Source organism: Coffea arabica, chromosome 5c (genome assembly GCF_036785885.1).
Source record: "Coffea arabica cultivar ET-39 chromosome 5c, Coffea Arabica ET-39 HiFi, whole genome shotgun sequence".
Classification (NCBI taxonomy): domain Eukaryota; kingdom Viridiplantae; phylum Streptophyta; class Magnoliopsida; order Gentianales; family Rubiaceae; genus Coffea; species Coffea arabica.
Window position 1 is genome coordinate 42,607,004 of NC_092319.1, and position 24,784 is coordinate 42,631,787.

The 24,784-nt window shown below is 36.4% G+C and overlaps 2 protein-coding genes across 4 annotated transcripts; one reads left to right on the forward strand and one right to left on the reverse strand.

Moving 5' to 3' along the window:
• Positions 1–75: 75 nt before the first annotated feature.
• Positions 76–19,082, forward strand: LOC113688924 (two pore calcium channel protein 1B-like). 3 transcript variants are annotated; one of them, XR_003448145.2, is made up of 24 exons: positions 76–592; positions 2,039–2,182; positions 2,318–2,425; positions 2,654–2,749; positions 3,802–3,932; positions 4,467–4,527; positions 4,707–4,873; positions 5,225–5,330; positions 5,708–5,785; positions 6,616–6,677; positions 8,171–8,243; positions 8,713–8,778; positions 8,873–9,016; positions 10,515–10,572; positions 11,062–11,169; positions 11,811–11,874; positions 13,048–13,216; positions 13,477–13,541; positions 13,711–13,833; positions 14,951–15,037; positions 15,465–15,545; positions 17,784–17,818; positions 17,910–18,020; positions 18,790–19,082. XR_003448145.2 is itself a non-coding variant. In XM_027206750.2 (24 exons), exons 1-23 carry the CDS (start codon positions 449–451, stop codon positions 18,004–18,006), a joined length of 2,259 nt encoding a protein of 752 aa, XP_027062551.1. In that variant the 5' UTR covers positions 76–448; the 3' UTR covers positions 18,007–18,020; positions 18,790–19,082. The 3 variants fall into 3 exon arrangements, 2 of the variants coding, with proteins under 2 accessions (XP_027062551.1, XP_027062553.1); XM_027206750.2 differs by having other exon boundaries at positions 13,477–13,565; positions 13,743–13,833; XM_027206752.2 differs by having other exon boundaries at positions 13,743–13,833.
• Positions 19,083–20,569: 1,487 nt separating this feature from the next.
• Positions 20,570–24,289, reverse strand: LOC113690900 (putative ubiquitin-conjugating enzyme E2 38). The gene is made up of 6 exons (XM_027209021.2): positions 23,982–24,289; positions 22,458–23,033; positions 22,258–22,321; positions 21,992–22,131; positions 21,586–21,897; positions 20,570–21,068 (listed from the first exon to the last, which is right to left on the reverse strand). Exons 1-6 carry the CDS (start codon positions 24,039–24,041, stop codon positions 20,820–20,822), a joined length of 1,401 nt encoding a protein of 466 aa, XP_027064822.1. The 5' UTR covers positions 24,042–24,289; the 3' UTR covers positions 20,570–20,819.
• Positions 24,290–24,784: the final 495 nt, after the last annotated feature.

Here is a 24,784-nt window from a genome sequence, read left to right on the forward strand (position 1 = left end):
CACCATGCCAGCCCCACAAGGCCGCATTGCCGACAGAATCGTAATTACCCCACATGGAACTCTGAAGAATTTATCAAATCAAATCCATTTTGAAAAACCTCCAGAAGGACCAGCCGACCAGGACCCTGAACTAATCGACATCAACTGCTTCATATTTTTCCCACGTATTCAGCACTTCCCATTTTGACACTGACTTGATTTATGCCACTTTATACCAGACCCTACTACTAACAAAGACACACGTTACACTTTCTTTAGCAGTAATTCTTGCCTTCTTCTGCAAATGCATAACGACCTTTCTGATATTTCGGTTATCAAATGAGGAAAGAGTATATTTTACAGTTAAAGGTTGCTTTTTTGAGCTACTAGTTGGTAAAAATCAAGACAAGAAAACAACAAAAGGGGAAAAAAAAAAAAGGAGCGACCCTTTTCTCAGTTTGCTGAGACAATGGAGGAAGCTTTGTTGGGAGGAGAAAGTAGTGGAACCCATTCAAGTGCTTGGGGGAGAATTCGAAAAGGGGGTTTTAGTAGGAGATCAGATGCAATTGCTTATGGATCAACTTATCAGAAAGCTGCTGCTTTGGTTGATCTTGTGTGTTATCCTCACTTTTTATTACACTTACCGTGTTTTATCTGTTTATTTGGGAATTCTTGGCTTGGATTTTGTGTAGATAGTCTGTTATCTTAAAAGATTCGTGCTAGTTTGTAATATTGGTGCTAGTAAATGTTCTATAAAACTTCTCAAAAAAAGGACCTGCATGAGCTGAATGGGTCCTTACTTCTTATAGTGAAGTGGTTTTTTCGGTTGTATGTGAAAAGAACATGACTTTTCCATTTGAAAACTGAAGGAATTGTTGAAAAAGATTAATTAGGATAAGACTACAGTTAGTTACACATCATGAAAATTCTAAAGATTCCGAGGTCTATGATTATTCCCTATTAGTACCTATCTCCCTTTCTGGTTGGTTTTAAGTATCATGATTTGTTGTAAAGGTACGATCTTTTCAGTCATTTACTGAATTTGGTTGTGTAGACAGACGAATAGAATTACAAATTGATTATCATCAAGCACTTGAGTTAGCTAGCCTAGTAATGGAACATTCACTTTTTTCCTCTTGTTGATAGGAAGGGCGTAATTCAGCATGCTTGTGTTGGTTTGGAATTTGGTGAATAAGAAACTAAAGCCTTCTTACCCTATCTCTTGTTTCTATATTTACACCAACAGAGAAGCAAGGGAGTCTGTATACTATTTAAGATTTTGAATGCAAAAGAAAACATGGATGGAGAAAGAAACATGGTCCACATCTCTTTTAGCATTTGGAAAATGAAAATTTGACTACAAATAGGATAAAGTATGATCAGTGTTCTTGTTTTCAATCTGCGATGTGACCAATGAAGCCATAGTCCTATCAATACTCAACTAGAAGTGGTCTGCAAACGTGAACAAAATTTTTCCTGAGTCAAAAAGAGGCCTGGTACTTATTACACTCACATTTCCACTGTGTTGTTCATGCATTAGCGTTGCATGTGGAAGATGGATGTTGACTTTTGGTTACCCTTCAGGTGCTTGTTGAAAACTTGAGGATTGGAGTCATTTCTTCTTTATCTTCTTTGTGCAGTTTCTCTTGGTAATACTAGAACTAAAAATCTAGCCAAATGTGTTAATGTAGAGAGCTGACATGTCACTGTTGGATTGCTTTTTAGATAATTAGATCTGCAATTGAATTCTCTTCTTTGATCTTGGTCCTTCCCCAGCCTTGAAAATTCTGTAGAACTAAATCGGTATGCTTCTGGAACTTCTAGTGGAACAGATGAGGGGAAATTTAAACAATCAGTTTCTTTGTCATTATCTTGCTTCTTTCCAATTATTTGTTATGGTTTACTTGTATAAATGTGTAAGACCAGTCCACACTAGTATCTCTAGTAATCATTTTTATAGACTTGTAATTTATTATCAGACGGTTTTCTCAATCTTTTGTTTCAACTTTCAATTGGTACCTTTAAACTTATTTGCAGTTTGAATCATTTGCATTTGCAGGCTGAGGACGGCATTGGACTACCTGAGGAAGTTCTTGATGAATCAAGCTTTGCAAATGCTGCAAAATATTACTTCACATTCATTAAATTTGATTTCCTTTGGACCCTTAACTATTTTGCTTTGATTATATTAAACTTTCTTGAGGTAGGTGGTCCCCACCTAGCTTCTTGTTTGACCCAACTTATGCAGAAGCTCCTTTACTGTATTATAGAAATTCTAATTATGCTCTGTTCATTTGCTGAACCACATTTTTTCTGGCTGGTGTTTAAATTGTTTTAGAAACCATTGTGGTGTTCCAAGTATTCTGTACATACTTGCAGTGACAGAGAGTACTTCTTCCTAGGACAACTACCATTCTTAACTTCTACTGAGTCTCTTATATATGAGGTAAGGTCCATATCTGTGGCTGAGTTTTTTTTCAGTTTTTTTTGTTTGCTCGGTTACTTTCCTTGGGAAACTTTGATTCCTTTACTTATTACTACTACTTTGGAGATAGCTTGATGTTTAGCTTCCCCTGCATTTTTGAATGTTTATAACTCTTGAATTTTCTTTTTAGAATTTGTTTCTTCTGTCATTATTATGATAATTACCTTTTGTTATCCCTCCCCTTTACAGGGTGTGACTCTCCTAATTCTCGTTGTACATATCTTGTTCCCCCTATCATATGAGGGGTTGGCTATTTACTGGAAACGTCTGCTTAACCAACTGAAGGTACTTGGTCTCTGAATTTGGTTTATTAAGTCCCTACAAACCTCTATTGATTTCTTTTGTTTCTTTGGATCCCAAATATTTTTCATTGTGATGTGAAAAGGGACAGAATATGGGGATCAAGGAAGTTTTAAGATGCAAAATAAGTCCTGGTCCAACAGCAGTACATCACTTCTCAGATTGAGGCCTCTGTTAACCTTCGAGATTGGGCAACAAACAAGTCATTAATACTCAAAGTAATAATCATTATTTCTTCTTGTTAAATAAGTCCAAAATGTAATTATTCTTCACAGAAAAAATTTAAGGTTGTTATATGAAAGTGACAAGTCCTTTAAGTATGAAACTTAGGTAATGGAGATTTGACGATGACAGCCAGAACTTGATTGCTTATGCATTAGGCCCTACTAGTTGGTTATGTAGCATCAGCATGTCTTTTTGTTAAAGAGGCAAACCCACTTAGACATCCTATGTGATCTGGGTAACACGAACTGAGTTAAATTGTATATGGTGCCCAATAACTGGTAATATACGTTAAAATGGGTCGCAGATCCACATTGTTTAAGTTAGGCCTTGAACTGTAGACCTGGGCATATCTAGGTTTATCTTGACTCTTTCCAACCAGCTACCTGAGTGGCTTTCAACCCACCATGACGTGGCTGCCCTACTTGATCTCCTTGTTAGCTTGGCAGTGTCTTCTTTCTGTATGTCAAGGCGAGTCTGATGTACTTCAAAGGCTAGAAAAGGCGCTCCATTGATACTGGTTTTTTGCGCCATGAATTGCAGTTAGTGATGTCGTTGCCAATTCTTTAGAACTTGTATAAATGTTCCTGCTTTCTTGATTTTTCATATGAATAGGTGACACTGTATGACAAATCAACCATATAGGCAGAATTGCATAGGCTGTTGGGCCATTTTTATACAGAATAATTTGGGGATGGTTCTGAAATTGATTTTTTAATGGAATCAATGAAATACTATACACGTTAGGTTGTGAGGCAACTGAAAATATTCAATGGCATTGACTAATAGTCATTTCTTTCTCACTGATTTTTCAGGTCCTTTTGCTGCTCATTATGGTTGCTGATATCTTAGTCTATGTTCTATCTCTCTCTCCAGTGGCCTTCAACTCTCTTCCATTCAGGATTGCACCCTATGTCAGGGTTGTGTTTTTCATTCTAAGCATTAGGTATGAAAAGTTCATTTTTACCTCATTCCCCAATTATAAGTATCACCTCCTGTCCTGCTATTGTTCTTGGCAAGAGATCAAGTATAAAGGTTTGATCTTTTTATGGAGATCTAAATATTTCTTGAATCTTGTAGAAATGTAATTCTAGATGGATGTAGGCCATTAACAATAGCAATTATGGAGAAAAGGTCTTAGGTTCTAAATTCTTTTCAAGAAACTTATATAAGAAAAAAAGGGAAAAAAGGACTTAAAAGTAATGTCCATGTCTTCTGCTGGTAAAACAGACTTGTAAAATCAGAGCAGATTGCTGGTTCTTTGGCTTTTGAAAGTTTTTTGGTGAATGGCTATCAAGGTTGAAATCCAAGGATAATAGCAGCCATGTAATTTTATCGCAGAATCATTGGTTTGATTTTTCGTGTTCCACAAATATGTTGTAATTGCACATAATTAGTTTTTTTCCCCATTTAGTATCTTTCTTGAGTCTGTTAAATGAATTCTGATTTACCAAATTGGATGGTTTCTTTTCAATACAAGGGACTTGTGCAACAGCATCGTTATACTAGCTGGAATGCTGGGCACGTATCTCAATGTCCTGGTGTGTTTTCCTCTCTATCATTTGTTAATCTTGTTTTTGTATGTTTTTGGAGAGAACTTAAAAAATATTTCAAGTTGTTACATGACTGTCTTAGTGATGAAACTCTTCTGTTATCCAACATTATCTAATGCTTGTTCTTTTCCTTTTCTCCTCTTTCATTAAACAATGTCTATTTTCAGGCTTTATCGCTTTTATTTCTGCTATTCTCTAGCTGGATAGCATTTGTCATCTTTGAAGACACCGAACAGGGGAACACTGTATTTACCTCCTATGGCATGACACTCTACCAAATGTTTGTTTTATTTACCACATCCAACAATCCAGATGTCTGGATTCCTGCATACAAGTAAGTTACATCACAAATTGTACTTTGATGTCTATCGTTCATTACAATTGGAAGTTAACTGTGCAATTATTTTACATCTGGTGGAGTTCTGTTGTCCACCTCTTGTGGTTTTGCTAAATGCATTGAATGATTGATAATATTCTAATTTCATCATCCTAGTTCCAGTATGTCCATGTATACATAAACATACAGATCAAGGAAAGGAGATTAAGCTTCCATGAAATGACACTCTATATAGAACAGATTTCTGAACTTGTTACAATAACTGATCTTTCATGGTTATTAATCCTTTCGTTTTATTAATGTTTAACATAGCGCTAACGAAACTTCTCTGTCTTATAATTTCTTTAGGGCCTCCCGTTGGTATTGCCTTTTTTTTGTTCTTTTTGTGCTTCTCGGTGTTTACTTCGTCACCAATTTGATCCTTGCCGTTGTTTACGATAGCTTTAAAAATGAGGTATAGGTTTCTTTTGTGCTTTATTCTTTCCATTTTTTTAATGAATGGTTATATAGCTCTTTGTCTGAGTTATTCCTTGCGAATTCTAAACTTTGTGTGGCATCTCTTTCCATCCTCACGAAAGATCGCATTTGAGAATTTTTCTTCAGATGTGACTATTTTTACCACATTTAGTGCTACATCTAACTTGTTCTTAGCATAAATAATTTGTGTTTTTCAACTTTTAAATAAGTTCAAATAAAAGGTAGCCATAAAAACAGTAATTTTGTTTATTTTATTATTTCTATTGCTGGTTACAGTTTCTTGTCCCACTATTTGAGGGTTAATACTCATTCATATGTGTTTCCTTCTTTCTTTCACCTTCTCATGGTACATAGCTTGTAAAACAAGTGGCTGAAAAGGATCGTTTGAGGATAAGAACACTGAGCAAAGCTTTTACTCTGGCTGATACCTATGTGAGTATGATTCCTGCTTTTGTCTTGTGAGTCATTGCTGCACAACTGTATGCCTAATGCTCCTGTGCTTCATCTTTCCATCTTCTTCCCTTTTTCCAATTACAAAATGATAGAGCCCGTCATGTCCTCACAAAACATGCATGTATGATATTCTGCCCAAACTTTGAATTGGACATACCATCTGCTATGTCCTAAAGTAACTTAGCAGTTTTTGCAATTTGCAGTAAACTTTGAGTTCTCTAATACCATGTTTTTAAAGTCAAAGACTGTTAAGTAGATTATGCAGAACAAAAAGATGAAATCTTATTAAAGCAACAGGCAAGGGCTTCTATCAGCTATATCTGCTATCTTTACCTGTCCATTCACAAAATTGGGGCTTTGACAAGCATTAAGTACTTCCGACTGGAATGCGAGCATGTCGCTGACAGTTTACAATGTACTAACCTCTAGTTTCATATTTCTCTGACTGCATGATGCTGTGGTCTCCTCTCCCTCTTTATGGTGCTCTCTGTGGAATGTGAAGCTGTGGACTTTGTTCTGTTGGAAAAGATATGTGGGTTTTGGACATGATCTGGGGGGTTTAAGAAATGGCATATTAGTTGTCAGCTTAGGACACTATTCAAGAATGAACAGTAAAAACAAGGATGCAATAGCAAGATGAAATGGATTTAAGAAGTAAAACAATAAACACTGCTGACACGGCAAGCTGCAGCCGGACAGGAGCCACGAGCATTTGTTTCCTCTGTTCATAATATTGTCTGTGACTCTTTTCTAGTATTTTTTCCTTTTTGGCTTGTTACCATTTTAACATTTTCTTTTATTGTGCACAGAATCTTGGATTCCTTGACAAAGATCAGTGCATCCGACTGTTTGAAGAGCTGAACAAATACAGGTGTATTTTTCCTACCATCTTCAACTCATCATATATAAAAAACTTTCCCACTTTGAGACGGAATGATTATAGAGATTGAGATCAAGCTAGGCTTGTTTAATACAAATTAACCATGCTTGGACATGCTGATTTACCTGTTTAAAGATCAATCAAGAGCTGATCAGCCAAGCAACTAAAAACACTTCCTTAAACAAAACATCAATTGAGATTTAGTTCAAAGTTAATTAACACCAACTCTGAGTCACGGCAGCAGTGAATAGGGTAGTGAAGTGAGGAAGAAAAATTACCAGAGGCTACCATGTGCAGACCGCTAGTCGGCCTGTGGTGGGTGTGGTTGGCTGCCAGCTGGTGGTTGGAAGAGAGTGTTGGTGGTGATAGATGGTGGTCATAGGGAATGGTGGCAGTGGTTGTGATTGGAAAGAAACTGCAGTCTTCTGAAATAATCAGCAGAGTGGGGAAATGAGGGAAGTAGTAGTTACCCTCTGTATGGTGAAAAGATTTTTATGCCTATGTTTGCATACTAGGCTCATGTTTGTACTTTTATTTAGTGTTCACTCGTTGACTTGAACATACAAGCCAAGCTGAGCTTTGTTCACAAAGTGATTGGATCCTTAGCAGCTACAACCACATATATAATACTGACCTCCTGCTGAAATTTTAGAACTTGATGTGTAATTTTTTTTGTTCAAAAAATTCTTAACTGTGAAGATTAAAAAAGATATCTTACCTAGAAGCAATCTTTAGATCCGTAGTCATGATGTCTACGAACAGCAGTAGTGAGGCATGGTTCATCTTAATTTTTTGGTGAACATTGTGTTATACTGATTTTATAGCGATGAATGCTCGTCTGAAATTTAGTGAGTCACATAAACTAGCTGATAAACCAGAATTCCACAAAAATAGTGCATGTGAGATGCAGTTACAAAGATTGTTTAAAGAGTGATGTGATGGGGAGCTTGAATGAGATGCATAAAAGGTAGGTTGTGTCATTCTATTCCAAAAAAGTGGCTCAAGCATGAGATGGTGCTCTTCTTTAGGCGGCTATTGGAACTAGGAAGCAGATTGTGTACTGCTAACAACCAGAACACAGCTATAAATTAAGTTGGAAATGTATTTAATTCAGATTTTGTGCATGGCTCTATTTCAAGGTTGAAGTATAAAGCTTTTATACATGTCACGTTTATGTAAAAGCTCTTTCATGCATTCTTGTCCTAACCACCCACAAGCTCTCCTACACCCCCCCCCCCCCACCTGGAAAAAAAAAAGGAATCCTGCTTTTTAAAAATCTCATATTTTCTCTAAAGATTGAACATTAACTATTGTCTATTAAATGATTTTTCCTTAAAATATTTTGTGGGATTATATGGTTTGTAACTTACTATTGGTTTATTGTTCCATAATCATTTCTTTGTCTTGATTATATTGACGATGCATTTACTAATCCTTTTGGCATTAATTTAGTTTCATACCATTCTTGATTTTCATGTGTTCAGAACATTACCAAAGATATCCAAGGAAGATTTCGAACTAATATTTGATGAGTTGGATGATAGTCATGACTTCAAGGTATTTTGTATATTCTTAAGTTGTTTGTTGGAGTAAGTTGGTGTTGTTGTTGACATGCCTATTATCTAATGGTTTTAATAATCAGAAATCTATCAATTAGAGGAAATATTCAAAATTTTCTGATCATCTTATCTTTGATGCTTTTACAATTTTCCAAGTTTCTGACAATATATGTAATTGTTTTTGGGTGGGTTAGAGCACAAGAGTTGCTGTCAGTGCTTCTTTTTGCACCAATCAGTAAAACTTTTGTCATCAATTGACACCATCATTTTGTTATTCATCATTGAACATGTATATGATAGTACTTTTCATTCCCATATCCGTTTCTCCTTCTGGATGTGTCCAGAGGCTAGGGTTTTGCTTTCAAGGATTTATGGCCTTCATAGCTGTGTGTGAAAGTGACAAACAGTGTTTTGATCGTGATACTGAATGTAAATGTTGTCTGTTGCACTCTTTCTTCCTCGTGCAGATTAATTTGAACGAATTTGCTGATCTTTGCAATGCCATAGCACTGAGATTTCAAAAGGAGAATTCAGTTAGTTCACTTTCTTTGAACTAGGCTATAACTGTCTCTTCCTGCTTCCCATTGCTTTGCTCTGATTCTTTTATTCCTTGCTTTCTCTTCACAGGAACCGATCTTTGAAAAATGTCCATCAATCTATCATTCGCCAGTTTCTGAGAGATTGAAGAACTTTGTTCGAAGCCCTACATTTGGATATATCGTAGCATTCATTCTTGTCTTGAATCTTGTTGCTGTCATTATTGAGACAACGGTAAAGCTCAAAGATGCAGTTTGGATTGTGTTTACCAACGTAATTGTCATGCATGATTAAATGAAGTCATTGTCAACAGACCCTGTCATGGTTGTATGCTCGAAGCAAAACCTTAAAGCTGAATAAATTCATGCCATTTTAATGCTAGAATATCATATAAATATCCGGAATATTTAGGGACTTTTGATTCATTTCAGGGTAGCTATTTTAGGGAGTTCACATTTGTTGCAAGTGGGTTCGATTTCAATTCTAATATACTGATCTGAGGAAAAATTAGAAAAAGAAAAGAGCTTAGGGTTTGTAGCTGAAGCATTGTTCTTTCCTTTTCTGTTCCTGGTATTTGAAGATTCTTCTATTTCTGCATTTCATTCGAATCGTTGCAGTCAAACTTTCTAGGTTAAGCAGACTTTTTGGCTTAGGGCTGTATCTGATTTTGTTTTGTACAGTTGGAGAAAAAGAAGATAAAGAATCATAAAGTTCACTGATATGCAAAGGCTTGTTTATTTCAGAGAGGGAGGGATATTGTAGAACTTTGAAGCATGAATATGGAAAACAAACAGTATATTTAATATGATTTGATAGAAGACAGTTTATAGTGGTCTCAAAGTGAGGAAGTGGCAATAAGTATCTCAACGTTTGTCTAGACTATCCTGGCTCCTATTCCAGTAGTTACAATTGGTTAGCATCAGCTTGACAAAGTCCTATTTGCTGGGTTGAAGTGGTTTATGTTGCAGTATTTGTCATAACATGCCTTAACTACAATTTTTTTCTGTCATTATGCGTATGTATTCCTTATCCACTCATTTCCTGTGAATTTGATGAAGTCAAGGAGAATTAGGATACAGGATCTTTCAAGTAGAGAAATTTCATCAATTTTCCTTCTTTTGAGGCTTTATCCTTTTACTGGTGAAAGTCATTATAAGTGTTACTCTTAATCTCACTTTATAATCCAATGGGAATGAGATCACTTACCTAGGATTGAGCAATTGAAGGGACCTTTTCACCATCCACCTCTATTAATCGTCCCAGCACTTGGCACATCTCAAAGCTGCAATGTGAACAAGTTTGGAATGCTGGAAAAGTGGAGCTTACATACCAATTCAACCTTAAAACTGATTGCTGATGAGTGAAGGTTTCACAGGTGCCATGTACTTGTGACAAGTTAGAAGCTTATGAGATGCATGGTCCACCTTGAGGGGGAGTGTTCAGAGAAGTAACATTGTTCTTGACAATATTAGTGTGCACTACTTTTATAAATGGTAGTATGTCACCCACATTGGGTTGGCCGAGTTTCATCTACTTTTTTGTCAAATAAGTGAAGTTAATTAGTAGCCACTGTGATATAGGTATAATTATGACATTTGACACAATCAATCTTATGTGTACCTTTTATGCATATAAACATGCGTTCTCGACCCCTAAGTACTAGGGATTTGTGTGTACTGTTTCACATAATTGCTTTTTAATGTTGCTCATTGTATAACCTGATTGGTTTCAGCTTGATATAGAGGACAATTCTGCTCAACAGGCTTGGCAGAAGGTTGAATTCGTCTTTGGTAAGCCATCAATCAACTATAATACAATGTGTATTCAAAGCATATTTGCTGTTTGACGTACCAGCAGCAGTGTTGTGTACTTGTTTGTGGGGGTGGGGAGAAATCTCACACTGACTTTGTAAGAGTCTGAAACCATGATAAAGACAAGGTATATAATTCTTCTTAGGCATTAACTTCTTATTTATCTGTCTAAATATTTGTCAAAATTTGGCTTGAGGTTTAGTATTTTGCTTAGCTTTACCTCTACCAAATACATGATCACACCAATAAAGCAGGTAGATGAGCTTAGAGCTTCCTTTTTCTGTCTCTTGAGCTACATGGTTACATTTATGCATATGTATGAATTTGTTTCTCTCTCAGTTCCTGCAGAACATGCATACTACATTTACTGCAATATGTAATGCAATTAACTCCTCTCTTAAGGATGTCGCATTATTGGTCATATGTCTTCACGTGTCAGTGTTCAAGAAGCTGCATTTGTGTCTACAGGTTGGATTTATGTCCTGGAGATGCTGTTGAAAATTTATGCTTATGGTTTTGAAAACTATTGGAGGGATGGTCAAAATCGCTTTGATTTTATTGTCACCTTGGTGATAGGTAGGTTATATTCATTATTGCTGCCACTTTTTACCATCCAATCTTCAGTTCCCTATGTTTCAATATCTGATGCTCCCATATAAGTTTCTTCTTGTTGTGAACCTCGGGAACTTCTATACTGGCTATTATGGGCGAAATGGTCTGGGCTTTTAGTTCTTCGAAATATCGCCATCTTTGACAACCTTAATTCTTGTAAGATTTGACTTGATCACTAACACAAGTCCCAGGAATCCTGTGACTATCATGGATCAATGACCAGACGAATGAGGCCCTGTCTTCTTGGCATAAAGGTGTTATTATCTTTGGTAAAAGCACTAAAAGGAGCTTAAAAGCTTTTCCATTAGGAAAATCTGTTTCTACCAGCAATTTAAAAACTATTTCTGCGCAGAAAACAAACAAGCAATAAAAGGTTGGATTTATCTGAATCCACCCAAAAGATCAATTGGGTCAAGCTGATCAATAAATGGAACTCAGTTGATTTTTCTATTTACAAATAAGAACTCTTTTGTCATAATGCAAATCATAACTTCAACATCCATTTGGAGAAGTCACTAGATAATGGAAACATCCACCATAAGTATATTGCATTGCCTAACTTGCCATTTTGTCTCTGATGTGGTAGATGACTTCTGTTTTTGCAGTTGTTGGAGAAACGGCCACTTTTGTGGCTCCCAACAGGCTGACTTTTCTTTCAAATGGGGAATGGTAAGAATGTTTAATCTTCTTAGTTTTCCTATTGTAGTGCTCAGATCAAAGTTTTGATTGACTTGGAGCTAAGAGCTGCATATGGGTGTTTCAAAACTGCTCTATATATATGCTTTCATTGTATCATAGTAATTCCCTGATGCATCTGGTGATATGTCCAAGCAAATAAAAGAGGACGGCTGAATACAGCAATGGTCATGCATGGTCCTATATAAATACTATTGCTGCAGCTACTTGTTTTTTCTTTTGATTTTTTGTGCTCATACAGCTACTTTATGATTTTGGCAAGTTAATTTAGGTTCACTGATTACTTAGTTTGCCAGTGGGAGTCAAATTTCATGTAGAACCAGGTTTTTTTGCTTGTTAACCGAGTTTTTGTTATGTTATGGGAATATGCTTGATGGGTTTTTGGATATTTTTGTGGCCATAATGAGGTTTCTGCTTAACTTCAAGCTCTAGGTGTGATGCCTAATTTTGTTCTTGGTTGCTGATTGACCATTTCCGTTGAAAGGTTTAAATCATTGGAGACCAAATTAGTTTCTTTTTTTCTTGTTTTTTCCCTCCATTTGCATAAATGTTATCAGATTTAGCTAGATTTAATGTCTAGTACAAGACTAGCTTGATCTAATGAACATGATCGTAGCTTCATCTGGTACTGCACATTCCCACCTAATCAAAGGTTAAAATTGATAGATATGACTTACTTTATTCATTATACATTTGACACGGTTTTGTTCTTCTCCCCTCCGATATTTATTACTTCAAATTGTATGGTCAGGTCTAGCACTTTTATTACTTTTTATAATGTCTATTTTAAATTCTCAGCAATAAGTTGATGAAATAATTGTATCCTTCATTTGTGAAGCAGCTTAAGCACCCTGTGTAATGTTCTAGACAATTTTAGCCACTCAAACTGAACTTTCAGTGTAGGCCCGAATTTTTGAATATGCCACTGTTACCAAAGTTGGTTCTTAATTTTGGGATCCAGGGCTCATCGCCTTGTCTTTCTTGATGAGTAATTACAATTTAGGACTACGATAAATGGAATCCATTTCTTTACAGGCTGACAACTTGTTGGACGTCCTAATTTCCAACTAATATTTTTCCTTATTTGGTTGTAATCGAGAATAATCAGCATTTGCATACATTCTAAATGCCTATTGATCTTTTCAGGATCCGCTATCTTCTCATTTTGAGAATGCTAAGATTGATAAGGCTTCTGATGAATGTTCCACAATATCGAGCTTTTGTTGCCACCTTCTTGACCCTCATACCAAGTCTGATGCCATACTTGGGAACCATATTTTGTGTCATGTGCATTTACTGCTCAATTGGCGTACAGGTAAATCAAGTATCCTTTTCTGACTGGATTTATAATGTTTTATTCAGCAGATTTCTTGCTTTTAGATGAAATTTATGTGACAAAATCTGTCTAATATTGCTTACTTCCATCAAATTCAGCATTAGGCCCAGTTAACTTTTATAATCCTCCAATTTAATTATTTTCAGTGCTTTGAGTCCATTAGCCAACTATAATCATATTATCTGACATCGGTTCGTGTATTCTTATAGATACTATTACTGCACATCTTCTCCTTGCAGGTATTTGGCGGGATTGTGAATGCTGGCAACCCCAAGTTGGAGAGCACTGATCTTGCTGATAACAAGTATCCACTGATGTTTCTGGAAATGTATGTATGCATTTATATATCTGTATATGTAAATGGAGATGTGGTGATATGTACTTGTTTGAGTGCATGTCTAATAATCACACACACACACATTGTTTTTTGACAAACTATTGGACCTTTTCCTTAAGTGAATTGTGTGAATCAGCTTTCCTTCTCTGTATTTTCTTGACAAGTTAGCTATTTACTCTTTAACTTCAACGATTACCCGAATGGAATGGTCACACTCTTCAATTTACTGGTGATGGGGAACTGGCAAGTGTGGATGCAGGTATTATAATTCCCATAATTTTGAGCATTTTTTCATGGTTACCAAATGTATGCTTTTGTCAAAAAGCTACTTTGCTGTTTTTTTTTCTATTTTTTTCTTTTTTGTGATATTTATCTTTTCAGCAAGCTGCTTATCGAGGTTTTATAAATTGCAATTTATACTGTCTGAGCATTCTTTCTCTATGCCTACCCTTTTGCTTTAAAACCAACCTCATTTGGTTCATGCATGAAGGTTAGTAGGCCTGGCTTTTGCTAGGGATTGGTTTTCAGTAAGGTTTGTCTTTTCCAGCTCTTAGTTATTGCAGATTTAGGTTAAGGTGTTAGGTAGTATTATAATAAACTATTATGTCGGTTTCTTGTTTTTATTAGGAGGGACAAACAGACAGCAATGTTTTAGCATTAAGATTCACCCTCACTTCATTTTCTCAGCTGACTTTGGGGTTTGACTCAAGCCCTTCTAAGATTAAAGTGTGAAACGCTATTAGTCCTAACTAATCAAGGAGGTATAACATCGTGGAGATACCATTGAGATTCACCCTTAAGCATTACAGCTTTCTATCTGAAGTTGCATTTTCTTTGCAATCAGAGGAAGTTCCGTTGCTCATTTATCACATTCAGCTCCATACAGATTCATCAGAGAAGAAAGGATACTTGCAGGAGTTATGAGAAGTTCTCAGATTCTTGGTAGCAAGCGAGACTTCTTAAGAATTATCAACAATTGTATTTTCGTAAATTTGCTTAGCTTCAGAGGATGGTTGTCCTTTGCCAGTTTACATCACAATTACTGCTTGATTATCTACCCATATGTTCACAATTCTATGAACTGTTAGAACAATAAATAATTTGCTTGAGAAACTCACCTGAATTGCAACTTTGTCCATTGACAGATATTATGTACTTGTCCAGAGATTGAATATGTCTACATATTATCTAAATGGCAGGATATTATTAATTGTGCATTCAACTTTGCCTTAGATTAACAGATGCTGAAATTTCTATTTTGTGGCTTTGTCTTGCAGCCATTTACATAACATAACTTAGAAATAATGAGAATTTCTTTGTTAGGACTATTTAGTTGCCATATTGGATTCTCTGATACTTTCATGATAAAATTTCAGAGCTACGTGGATTTGACTGGAACTTCCTGGGCTTATACTTACTTTGTCAGCTTCTACCTTATCACTGTTTTGCTGCTTTTGAATTTGGTAAGCTTCTGTTCCAATTTAAAATCCTTACCAGATAATTGAGTGGTCATATTTTACAGTTGTGTGTGGTGTGTGTCAACACCTCTCCTTGCAAAAGAACTTGATAACTGTAAATGAATGCCTTCCAGTTTTCATGGAACTTTTACTGCATTCTTAAACTATTTGCAGAGGTGGGGAAGTATTGTCTTTCATATTGGAAAGCAGTTATAAAGTTCGGATACATACATGGCTTTGGAGTGCCTATTGTCTTGCTTTGTTGTGCTTACTTTTGTTTTCTTTGTTGATATAAAAATCTAGTGTTCTTGCTTTTGAATGGTGTTCTATCTTGTGAGAAAATAAGCAAGTTGGATTCTTTTATTTGATATAACATTTTTGTTGATTCCTGATGTCAAAAGCTAAGACTTTATGCTCTTCATTTTCATTTCAGGTTGTGGCTTTTGTCTTGGAGGCTTTCTTTGCGGAGATGGAGCTTGAAACTTCAGAGAAATGTGAAGACACAGAAACCCAGGTTAGTCTATTTAGTTCATTTGAGCTGCTCTATCAGAGTAGAAATTGTAGGTACCATAAAATTGTGTTCATCAGTAAATCATTTGCTAAAAGGTACTTAATCAAACTGTCATTTTAGGAATTTTTGTTGAATATCTTAGAAATTCTTCGTAGTTCCATTTCCTTCTTATTGTTATTTACTTATAGACGTCTTCAAGGCTGGCTCTCTATGAAGTGCTTTACAGTTCTGCGCTGCAAGTTTAAATTAGCCATTGGAGGAAATACGTGTGGCCTAGTCCTTGTTGCAAATTAATCTTTTAAGCCACAAATGTCATATTCAAGCATTAGATCATGTTTCTTCTGGATAAGTGAAACTAGTGCAATCCTGTATGCTAGATTCGAAATTGTCAGAGCAGAAAACTAAGAAAAATGAGAACCTTGATGTCTTTACAATGAGGAATTTTTATATGTACGATGATGTCCCAAATGAATTAACATCTGCTAGACTGAGAGCACTAGCCTGTCAATCGCTAGATCAACTTGTTTGGCAATTTCAGTTGACTTTTTTTTGTTGACTTGATTGGTTTCTTGCAAAATTAAGTCAAGCTTCAGGCTGAAAGGTTTTAAGAGGTATAAACTTTACTGCCTTATGCCTAGACTGCAACCCTTTTATTTAGTGTGCATATGGAATTAAATGTACATGCCTTGAAGATGTCAAGTTTAGATGTACATGGAAATGAGCATGTAAAATTTTTAAGTTATATATGGTAGCTGGAGTTCTAGCTTAAGCTCTTGTTTTTATTTCATGAAGACACTAAGCTTGAGCTGAAGAACGAGATTTTGAGCTGTGCATATTGAAATCTCAATGAAATCCTGTTTAAGCATTGTTTAAAGCTAAGCTGGCATGAAAAAGATTCGCCATCAAGCAACATGCTTACAGGAAGAGGATTCTCACCAGACAACTAATGAACTTTTGCAAACTGGCTTACTTTTAAGGTCTAAACACCCTAGTAGGGTTGTTTGCCAAAACCGATTTTTTTATTGGAAATAAAAAATATTGTTGGTTTTATTGAGGTTCCAGAAATAGAGAAATCAAGTTCTAAGAAATTGACTTCTCCTTCTTCTTTACCATTTCCTTCTACTTCTTGTGCTACTATTATTTCTGTTTTTCTCAAATTCTTCACTCCCCTCCCCCTCCCTCTCCCTCTCCCTCTCCCTTTCCTCTTCTTCTCCATAAATCCTTTATGCACATACAAGAAGAGAATAAAGTAGAAGAGCAGCCACAAAAGCACACCATGGGATCCCTGCCTCATCCAGCATATTTCACTCCTAACAATTTCTCCCATGACCACCGCTGCCACCATTATTGATATCAAACTATCACCGCGGGGGTGCCTTCTTTCATTCGGCGTATTATCCAAATCCTGGTGCCCAAAATATCACGATCATAAGGACGTTAAAGTAGATCACATCCAAAATATTGCTGGTGTTGTGGGTCAGGCGTTCCTGACTGCTTTCAAATCCTGAGGCTAGCAGCTACAGAAATAAAGCCCTTCTTGTCCTCATCAAAATCAGGAGTAAGAGAAAGCCAAGAAACATCATCAGTAGCAGAAGAAGAAAAGGGACAATTCAAATCAACAAGAAGAGTTGTGCCTTAGTGGTTTTGCAGGGTTATCTGCTTGGAAGAAAGAAATCGACTTTAAATTCGATTTCTATAAGGTCGATGTTAATGTCGATTTCTCTACTTTGGGAACCTCATTGAAACCCACAATATTTCTTTAGTCTCCAATAAAAATAGGAATATTGTGGTAAACATCACCAACCTAGTATCATTAGTCTTTTGACAGAATATGTAGCAGCTCTCTTTCCTAGATGCTTAAGTTCTGGGGTTAGCCATTCCATGGACCCCATCTGATGCTTGTGGTATTTTCATTTGCTCTCATTTTCTATATGGAAACATCCATTTAAGGTCCTCAGTCCAGTATAATTCTTGATTGTCCACCAGTGACAAGGTGAATGATACATATTGCAGTGTGTCATTCTCAGAGCATATCTTCAATCACAATTTTCAGAGCAGTTAACCGCCTTAGAAAATGATCAATTATAACCAGTCAGCTCAACAAGCTACTAAGATGATTTTCTTGATCTTAAAAATTCTTTCTCCCTCCTGTTTCATCCTATTGATATGACTTGTGGCTTAGATGCATATTTTTTCACCAAGTAATAACCTTTCATTTGTACCACCTTATTCTACAATCAGGAAGGAAGCCGGAAGGAACACCGACGTAATATTGGGTATGTCTTGTCATTCTATTCAATATGTAATTTTCTTTTTAGATCTGGATTATATGAGATACGTTCAATTGACAAGTCATTGACTCTGCAGCATGAAATCACGAGGTCAGAGAGTTGATATGCTTCTCCACCATATGCTAAGTGCTGAGCTGGACAAGACACAACGTTCAACCGAACCAACCCCTTAAACCGTTCGATCCTGGTATTTAAACACAATTCACTAGTTTGTTCCACTGTATTTTATATGTCAAGCATTACTATTGGTATACCTTACCATGTTGCTGATAGATGAAGCATTAATTTGTTTCACGATAATACAATGTTTATGAAGTTGAGCACGCCTTAGTGGTTGCATTACTGTAAAACGGTAAAATATTACTGAAGAAGATTAGAATTTTACTGAACTTACCGTATATGAAGTCGAGCACGCCTTATTGGTTGCATTATTGTAAAATGGTAAAATATAACTATCAGAGATTAAAATTTTACTGAACTTAATGTTTAGTGAGTCTTACCTCATGGTGAAAATTTCAACTGACCAGGGGACTGAAAATTTTCACCTTTTTCCAGTTACTTGCAGCATATATATACATAGAGAGAGAGACAGAGAGAGAGAGAGAGATCAGTATGCTAGCTAGCTACTACATGCTGGTAGAACATATCATCATCCTGAAGGATGTCCAAACTCCAAACCTTTCTAAATTTTGACAGAAATTTTCTGTTCAGCAGATTTGAACCAATAAAACTCTTTACTGCTTTCCTTGGAAAAGAAAAGAAAACAGCAATTATATTTTATCAGGCATAGTTTTGTAAGCATTACCGTATGTCTTCTGTTTTCCAACAAACGTCAACATTTTATAGCTATTAACACTTGATAATACAAGAGCTAATTACCGTATGTCTTCAGATGAGCAAGATTTTGTTACTAAATTGCTGATGTTCGTTCATCTTATTTCCCTGCTTTTTAACAGGATCTACTAAACAATGGGGAGCACAAACAATCACTTATGAGGTGGCTACTCTCATTCTAGGCCAACAGCTCGTGTTAGAGCTTAAGCCATGTAAAGAATTGATGTTTGAGTTGCCTATAGCATGGTAGAGGAAATGGGATGATGCCGTGCTGGTTTTTATTCCTTCAGATCAGTTCTTTGTTTTTGGCTCGCTCCTTTTGCTTTCGTTTTGTTCCCTCCTCTCTTTGCATCTTGATGTAAGGTCATTGTCATTCTCATCTCTTCGTAATAGCTTGTTCCACAGCTTTCTGCAAGTGCCTGTTTAAGATTCCCTTGTGTTTGCCATGGCCATGCGCACATTCTTTCCTTCATCAATAAAAATTTGGTGTATAATGAATGGCGCCTCTACTACACTAATGAAATATAAAATGTCTAGGTGCTTTTTTTTCCCCGAGAATCCACATTATTTCTTTTTTTTTTTTTTTGGATGGGAGTATTTTTCAAAAACTAATTTTTTAAATACAATAAAATTTTTTAAAAAGTACTTTAAAAGGTAATCTAAAAATTAGTTTAAATTTTTTTAAAATTTTAAAAAATAACTCAAAATATATTCTAAAAACTCTTCTGCTCTTAAATATTTTAAAATATTTTTTAAAAATATTTTAAAATATAATCTAAAAACTCTACTATAGCATAATTTTTAAAAAATATCTCAAAAAACAGCTAATCCAAACTGATTTTTAAATTAGACAATTGAGTTACAATACCTTAACGTAGTAGCTAGCTTATATGCATCTGCTAATCTACCACTTGGCCACGACCTACTTCTACAATAGAAACTTTATAGTAAAAAGAAAGATGCAGTTGCAAGGATTATTCAAAAGCAATGGCTTGACACAAGGGGAAGCTCTATCGAGACCCTCTTAAAGCGTCTAGGTACTTTATCTTAGTCGATCTAATCACCGAATACAAAAAAGAGTTTGTAATGCATAATCTTGTACTCTTGAATTGGGTAATACTAGCAGCTTTTCTACCTGATTGTCTAAAGGCAAAATTTTAGGACTAATTTTCCACCACCAAGTCGAAATCCAGGTCTTGTGAACACTTCAAAGATAAAGGGACGGTGACAAAGTTAGCACATTTTTCAGAAAAAAAAAAAATGAACATCAAATAAAAGGGCATAAGCAGTACAAGAAGCCCAAATTGATTGGACGATCCTGTTCAAAGATCGACTTTTAAATCACCTGCAATTTGATAAATACTAAGGCAATAACTAACTGACTTTAAGATCATCTACAATTTGATAAAAATACTAAGTTGATAACTAACTAAAAAACCTGAATATCACAGACGATTTCCATTCACCACATCAATTCCTTCTCATTGATTCCAAATAACAGGACCACACTAAAATGCCACACTCAAACCTGTTCACCAAAACACGAAAGCAAGAAGCTACCTTTGGTGTTTAAAGCCCGAAGGATAATTTTCAGCAATGCTAGAGACAAGCATTAAATTCTGCATATGATGTTTGTCAGGACGGAGCAGCAGCTTGTTCCAACAAGTACTTCATCTCGGTGATAGGTCCATACGCCAAATTTACATGTCTATTTGAACGCCACGCACAAAATTAGAGATTTATGATATATTCCCTTTTAGCCTCTTGGTTAATCCGAGCTCAAGCCAAAGATAGTTTCCAAGGTGCAAGCTCGGCATCTAAGAATGCAGATCAGCCAAAAATTCAAGCCCGATGGAACGAAAAAATAAAGCCACGGACGCACACCCAAACACACTATCAGCAGGCACTAAATAAAAACTTCCATGAAATAGGAGGCATGTTCAGAGATTTGCAATAAGCATATCAACAATAAAGGCATCCCCTAATCTCTAATATACCTAGCTTATCTACAACTTAATCAAAGTCTGAAAAAGAGTTCTATATATGTAGTAGTGCTGTGCAGTGGTGTGAAAAGCCTGGAGTACCATGCCCGGACTCAGAGCTTCAAAAACAGCCGTATCTTCCATACTCTGTGATCCTACCACCAACATGATCAGCGAGGAAGACGGAACTGTTCGCAGTCCTTTGCACCGTACTTGGTAAAGTTGGAAACGAGTCCATTCATCATTTTAGCAACTGCTTCCTTAAAGTCTTTTGACATACTCTTGTCAGCAGCTTCAACATCAGGTGCTTTTCCTTTGACCAGAGAGCCTACTGGAGCACCCTCCATATAAGCTTTACAGGCTGTGAGAATATCACATGCATGAATACGGAAATGACCAGCAACCAAGTCCTCAAAATGCTGTAAGAATAGGTAAACTTTCAAACCAATGAATAGTAAAATAGAGATTAAATCATCATATCAAGATCTTTCACATCATAAAAGGCCACAACTATTGACAGTATTATCACATCATGTACTTTACAAAGTGACGACACAACGGACAATTTCAAGGGAGCTATCCGGAGTCATAATACACAGCAACAAGATAAAAATAAACCACATCTATGGCAACTGGATGAAGCAGAGCATTAGTGTATTTGTAGTGAGACTCTTTCAAATAAAAATATTTAGCAACTGACCTCTAAGCTATAACTAGAAGGGCTCAATTAATACAAATACAACTCTTTAACAGATATTGAATTTAAGACAACCGAAGTTAGTTGTCACGGTCAGCTCAAATTAAATTGCCAAAGAAAAACAAAAGAAAAACAGACTTAATCCATCTAAAAGCAAAGGAAAAAATGGATGTTCAGAATTAACAAATATTCATGTTGGCAAATGTAAGGATTGGTCAAAAAGGCAGTATAAAGCATACCCTGGGAGGCCTCCTAAGTGTGTACATCATTGTCTTCAATGACAAGATAAATACATTCTCATTGTACTCCTTAGAACGCCTCTCCCCCTCAGCTCCAACATAATGAGTGTCATAACCGGGCTCATTGAAGAAGGGTTTGGCATTCAAAATTAGAGCTTGAATAGATACTAGAACTTGCAGCATGGTTGATGTCTGAGGCATCCACTTCTCATTTCCCTTACCACTCCATGTGTTAAGAAGGCTGAGGCAGACTTTTCCGCAATCATACAAGTTAGGGTTTAGGCGCAAGCCACCAGAATAGTAGTAAACCATCTAAAAGGAAAATAAAAACACACAAGTTTCAAATACGAGGGTGAAAGAGATAAAAGTGAGGTAAAGAGCAAGGGTAAAACAACAGCACGCATACCGGGGGTACATCTGGGTAGTTAGAAGGAAAGTGAACATCAAAGACAAAAAGACCATCATGGTATGGAGTTCCCTGTGGTCCTACAATAACGGCCCTTAAGAGATCCATCCTTGCTTCATACACTCTCACAAAAATTGTGTCTGAGAGAAAACAGAATAACACTTTTTATATTGTCAAGAACTTCAGAAAAAATTTCATAGAAAAAAAATTAAGACTTACTAGTATTACACAATCCAGACCACCTATATATCCTAACCACTACTTACCAGGTAAATCCTTCTCCAAAATTTTCCACTCATCGTGTATCTTCTTTGTCCATGCCTTTGGTGGCTACAAGGACAAGAAACATGACGAAATTAAACATCAATACTTGATCAACAAGCAAGAACTTAAACATTAAGGAATTCCACCAATTCATAAATTGGAAAAAAGATGGAAATGGAAACTTTCTTCATCCTGAAATTACCTGTTGACCTTTAAAGCCCATGTTAGTATAATGATGGTCAGAAAAATCTTCAACGGTATCAAACGATTTGAAAGCTTCATACTTTCTCATAATTTCATCCTCACTCTCCTCTTTCTCTTTGCCATTTGAACTTGACTCTACAGTCACAGCTGAACTGCTTGAAGCAGAAATTTCATTTTTATGGGGACACAGATTCACAAAGGAAGAGCTCCCTGCATCTGCAGAAGGAGCTGCAGTATGAAATTGGGTTGTCACTGCTGGAGGAGTTGGTATACTGGCACTCATGGAAGATGCCTGCAGCCAAGAAACCGAGGCCTCCACACCTGGAGGCAAATCCACATTATCAAACTGTGCTTGCATACTCAAGTAATCACCATCATCATCGTCATCATCGAACATGTAATCATCATTATCATCATAGTCAGAAACATCATCATCAACTGCATCTTGTTTGTCATTTCCATCATCATGATATGACAAGTCCGAATTTGAACTATTTACATTTTCCACAGAAAGAGATCCAGAGCCCGACCCGCCAATACTAGTAAAATTATTAAGATCCTTAGTAACAGCCTCCTGGAGAAAAAACACAAAAACATCATCTTTATCTTGAGTCAGGCAAGCATAGCCTTTATCAGGGCAGGCCGCAATCCAATGATCCAGCCATAAACAAGGACAGAGAGAAAATACAGGAGGAAAAGCAAAACAAAAGGGAATATGTTTAGCAATAGCTGCACATGTAACAGAAACCTATCATCAGTTACAGCATCATCAATCAGAAAAAAAATCCTCCGAGGAATTCAATCAGACCTCATGACCCCCAATTGGGTAAATATTCCAATTGTTCCTTTAATCTCCCACAAACAACCTCTAACCAACTTGAAACATCAACTTCTATTATGCAAGATCAGCTCACCCCAAAAGAAAATCTCAGAGAGGATTACCTTCTTCAACTATAATCCCCTTAGTCAAACAATCTCAACTCTTACTCTCTAATAACCAATTGCTCCCCGACCCACCAGCTTTTGCACCATTCCTCCTCAGTACATCTTCTCACTTTCTAGTGAAGGATATGCACCAAAACACTAGAACAGCTCCAATTGTTTTCCACAGCCGGCCTACCTGACTAGCTAAAAACCACTAGTCCCAGTTCAAAAATCATTGCGATCATACAAATAGAATAAACATCCACAATGTGCTACTTGTGTAACAACAGTCATTAAAATTAAAATTACTCTTCAATATCACAATTTTCACACCTTTATCACAATGATAAAAACAAAAACGAAAAACAATCACCAGACCTACTAAATCCCAAACGAAGAAACCCTAAAAGACCCAATCTTACAGAAAATTCGACCCTACAATTAGTCAAACACGACGATCATCGAATGAACATACACAAACTAAAATCCCACAATTAAAACCTCCAACAAAAGCAAAATTCCACACAACATCACCAAAACTCCTCCCAAAACACTAAAACACCAAAAAAAATCCACTTAATTCGAAGAAGTCAGTTACCTCATTTTCTTTAAGCTTCTTCGCGACGTTATCTTCAGACTGATCGATTTCCATCGCCATGATTGTTAGTTTCTTTATTCCCAATTATTGACGCCGAAATCGATGAATAAATATATTTGTATCAAAAAAACCCTCGCGAATTTTTCTTTCCCTCGAGCCGGCGAGGAGGTAGGAGTGTAATGATAGAAAGAGTTATCTGCATCAGTTGTACGTATAGGTAGAGAGAGAGAAAGTGGCCGAGTGGCTTTTAGAGAGAGAGCAAAAGAGTCCCGTTTCGAGAGGGCTTTACATATATACCGGGTTGGGTTAACGAGTTGAGCGAGTTATTCGCGCCTTATTAGGTAGCCAAGGCTTCGCTGCCGTGGTGCTATGGGCGGACTGTCTTTTCTAGGCTACATTCAGGTGCACGCGGAATGACACCTGTTGATGGATGATTTGTTAGAAAAGGATACGGCCAATGGGAATACGAGTCATTAGGGGAGTATGGGAGATGGGGAGTATGGGAATATTTGTTGGAGGATCGTCGATTAGAGAATAGATGCATGACTTGGATGACTTCTGAAGTTCCAGATATGCCCCTAGTCTTTGTCGCTGTGTCACACTTTGTAAAAGATCTTTTCAATGGGATTGATTGCCAGAATGACAATTTAATTTGTACGACTCTTTATTTTAGTAACATTTTTTACTCCATATTTGTTTGTCTTTTATTTCAAAAGCAAAAAAGTTTACTAGAAGAAGCGATTACCATTTTTTATTGTTGGGGTATCCGTAACGTATAATAGTTATTAAACTCGGCCTGATTT

What these genes read in the sequence shown, in the direction of transcription:
- LOC113688924 (XM_027206750.2), top strand. Translation starts at nt 449, where the DNA reads ATGGAGGAAGCTTTGTTGGGAGGAGAAAGTAGTGGAACCCATTCAAGT. An exon ending in GTCTGCTTAACCAACTGAAG is followed by an intron (nt 2,750 to 3,801) that starts GTACTTGGTCTC and finishes CTGATTTTTCAG; the next exon opens with GTCCTTTTGCTGCTCATTAT. An exon ending in GAAGGTTGAATTCGTCTTTG is followed by an intron (nt 10,573 to 11,061) that starts GTAAGCCATCAA and finishes TTGTGTCTACAG; the next exon opens with GTTGGATTTATGTCCTGGAG.
- LOC113690900 (XM_027209021.2), bottom strand. Translation starts at nt 24,041, where the DNA reads ATGGCGATGGAAATCGATCAGTCTGAAGATAACGTCGCGAAGAAGCTT. An exon ending in AGAAGCTTAAAGAAAATGAG is followed by an intron (nt 23,034 to 23,981) that starts GTAACTGACTTC and finishes TTTTTTCTCCAG; the next exon opens with GAGGCTGTTACTAAGGATCT. An exon ending in CACTTAGGAGGCCTCCCAGG is followed by an intron (nt 21,069 to 21,585) that starts GTATGCTTTATA and finishes CTATTCTTACAG; the next exon opens with CATTTTGAGGACTTGGTTGC.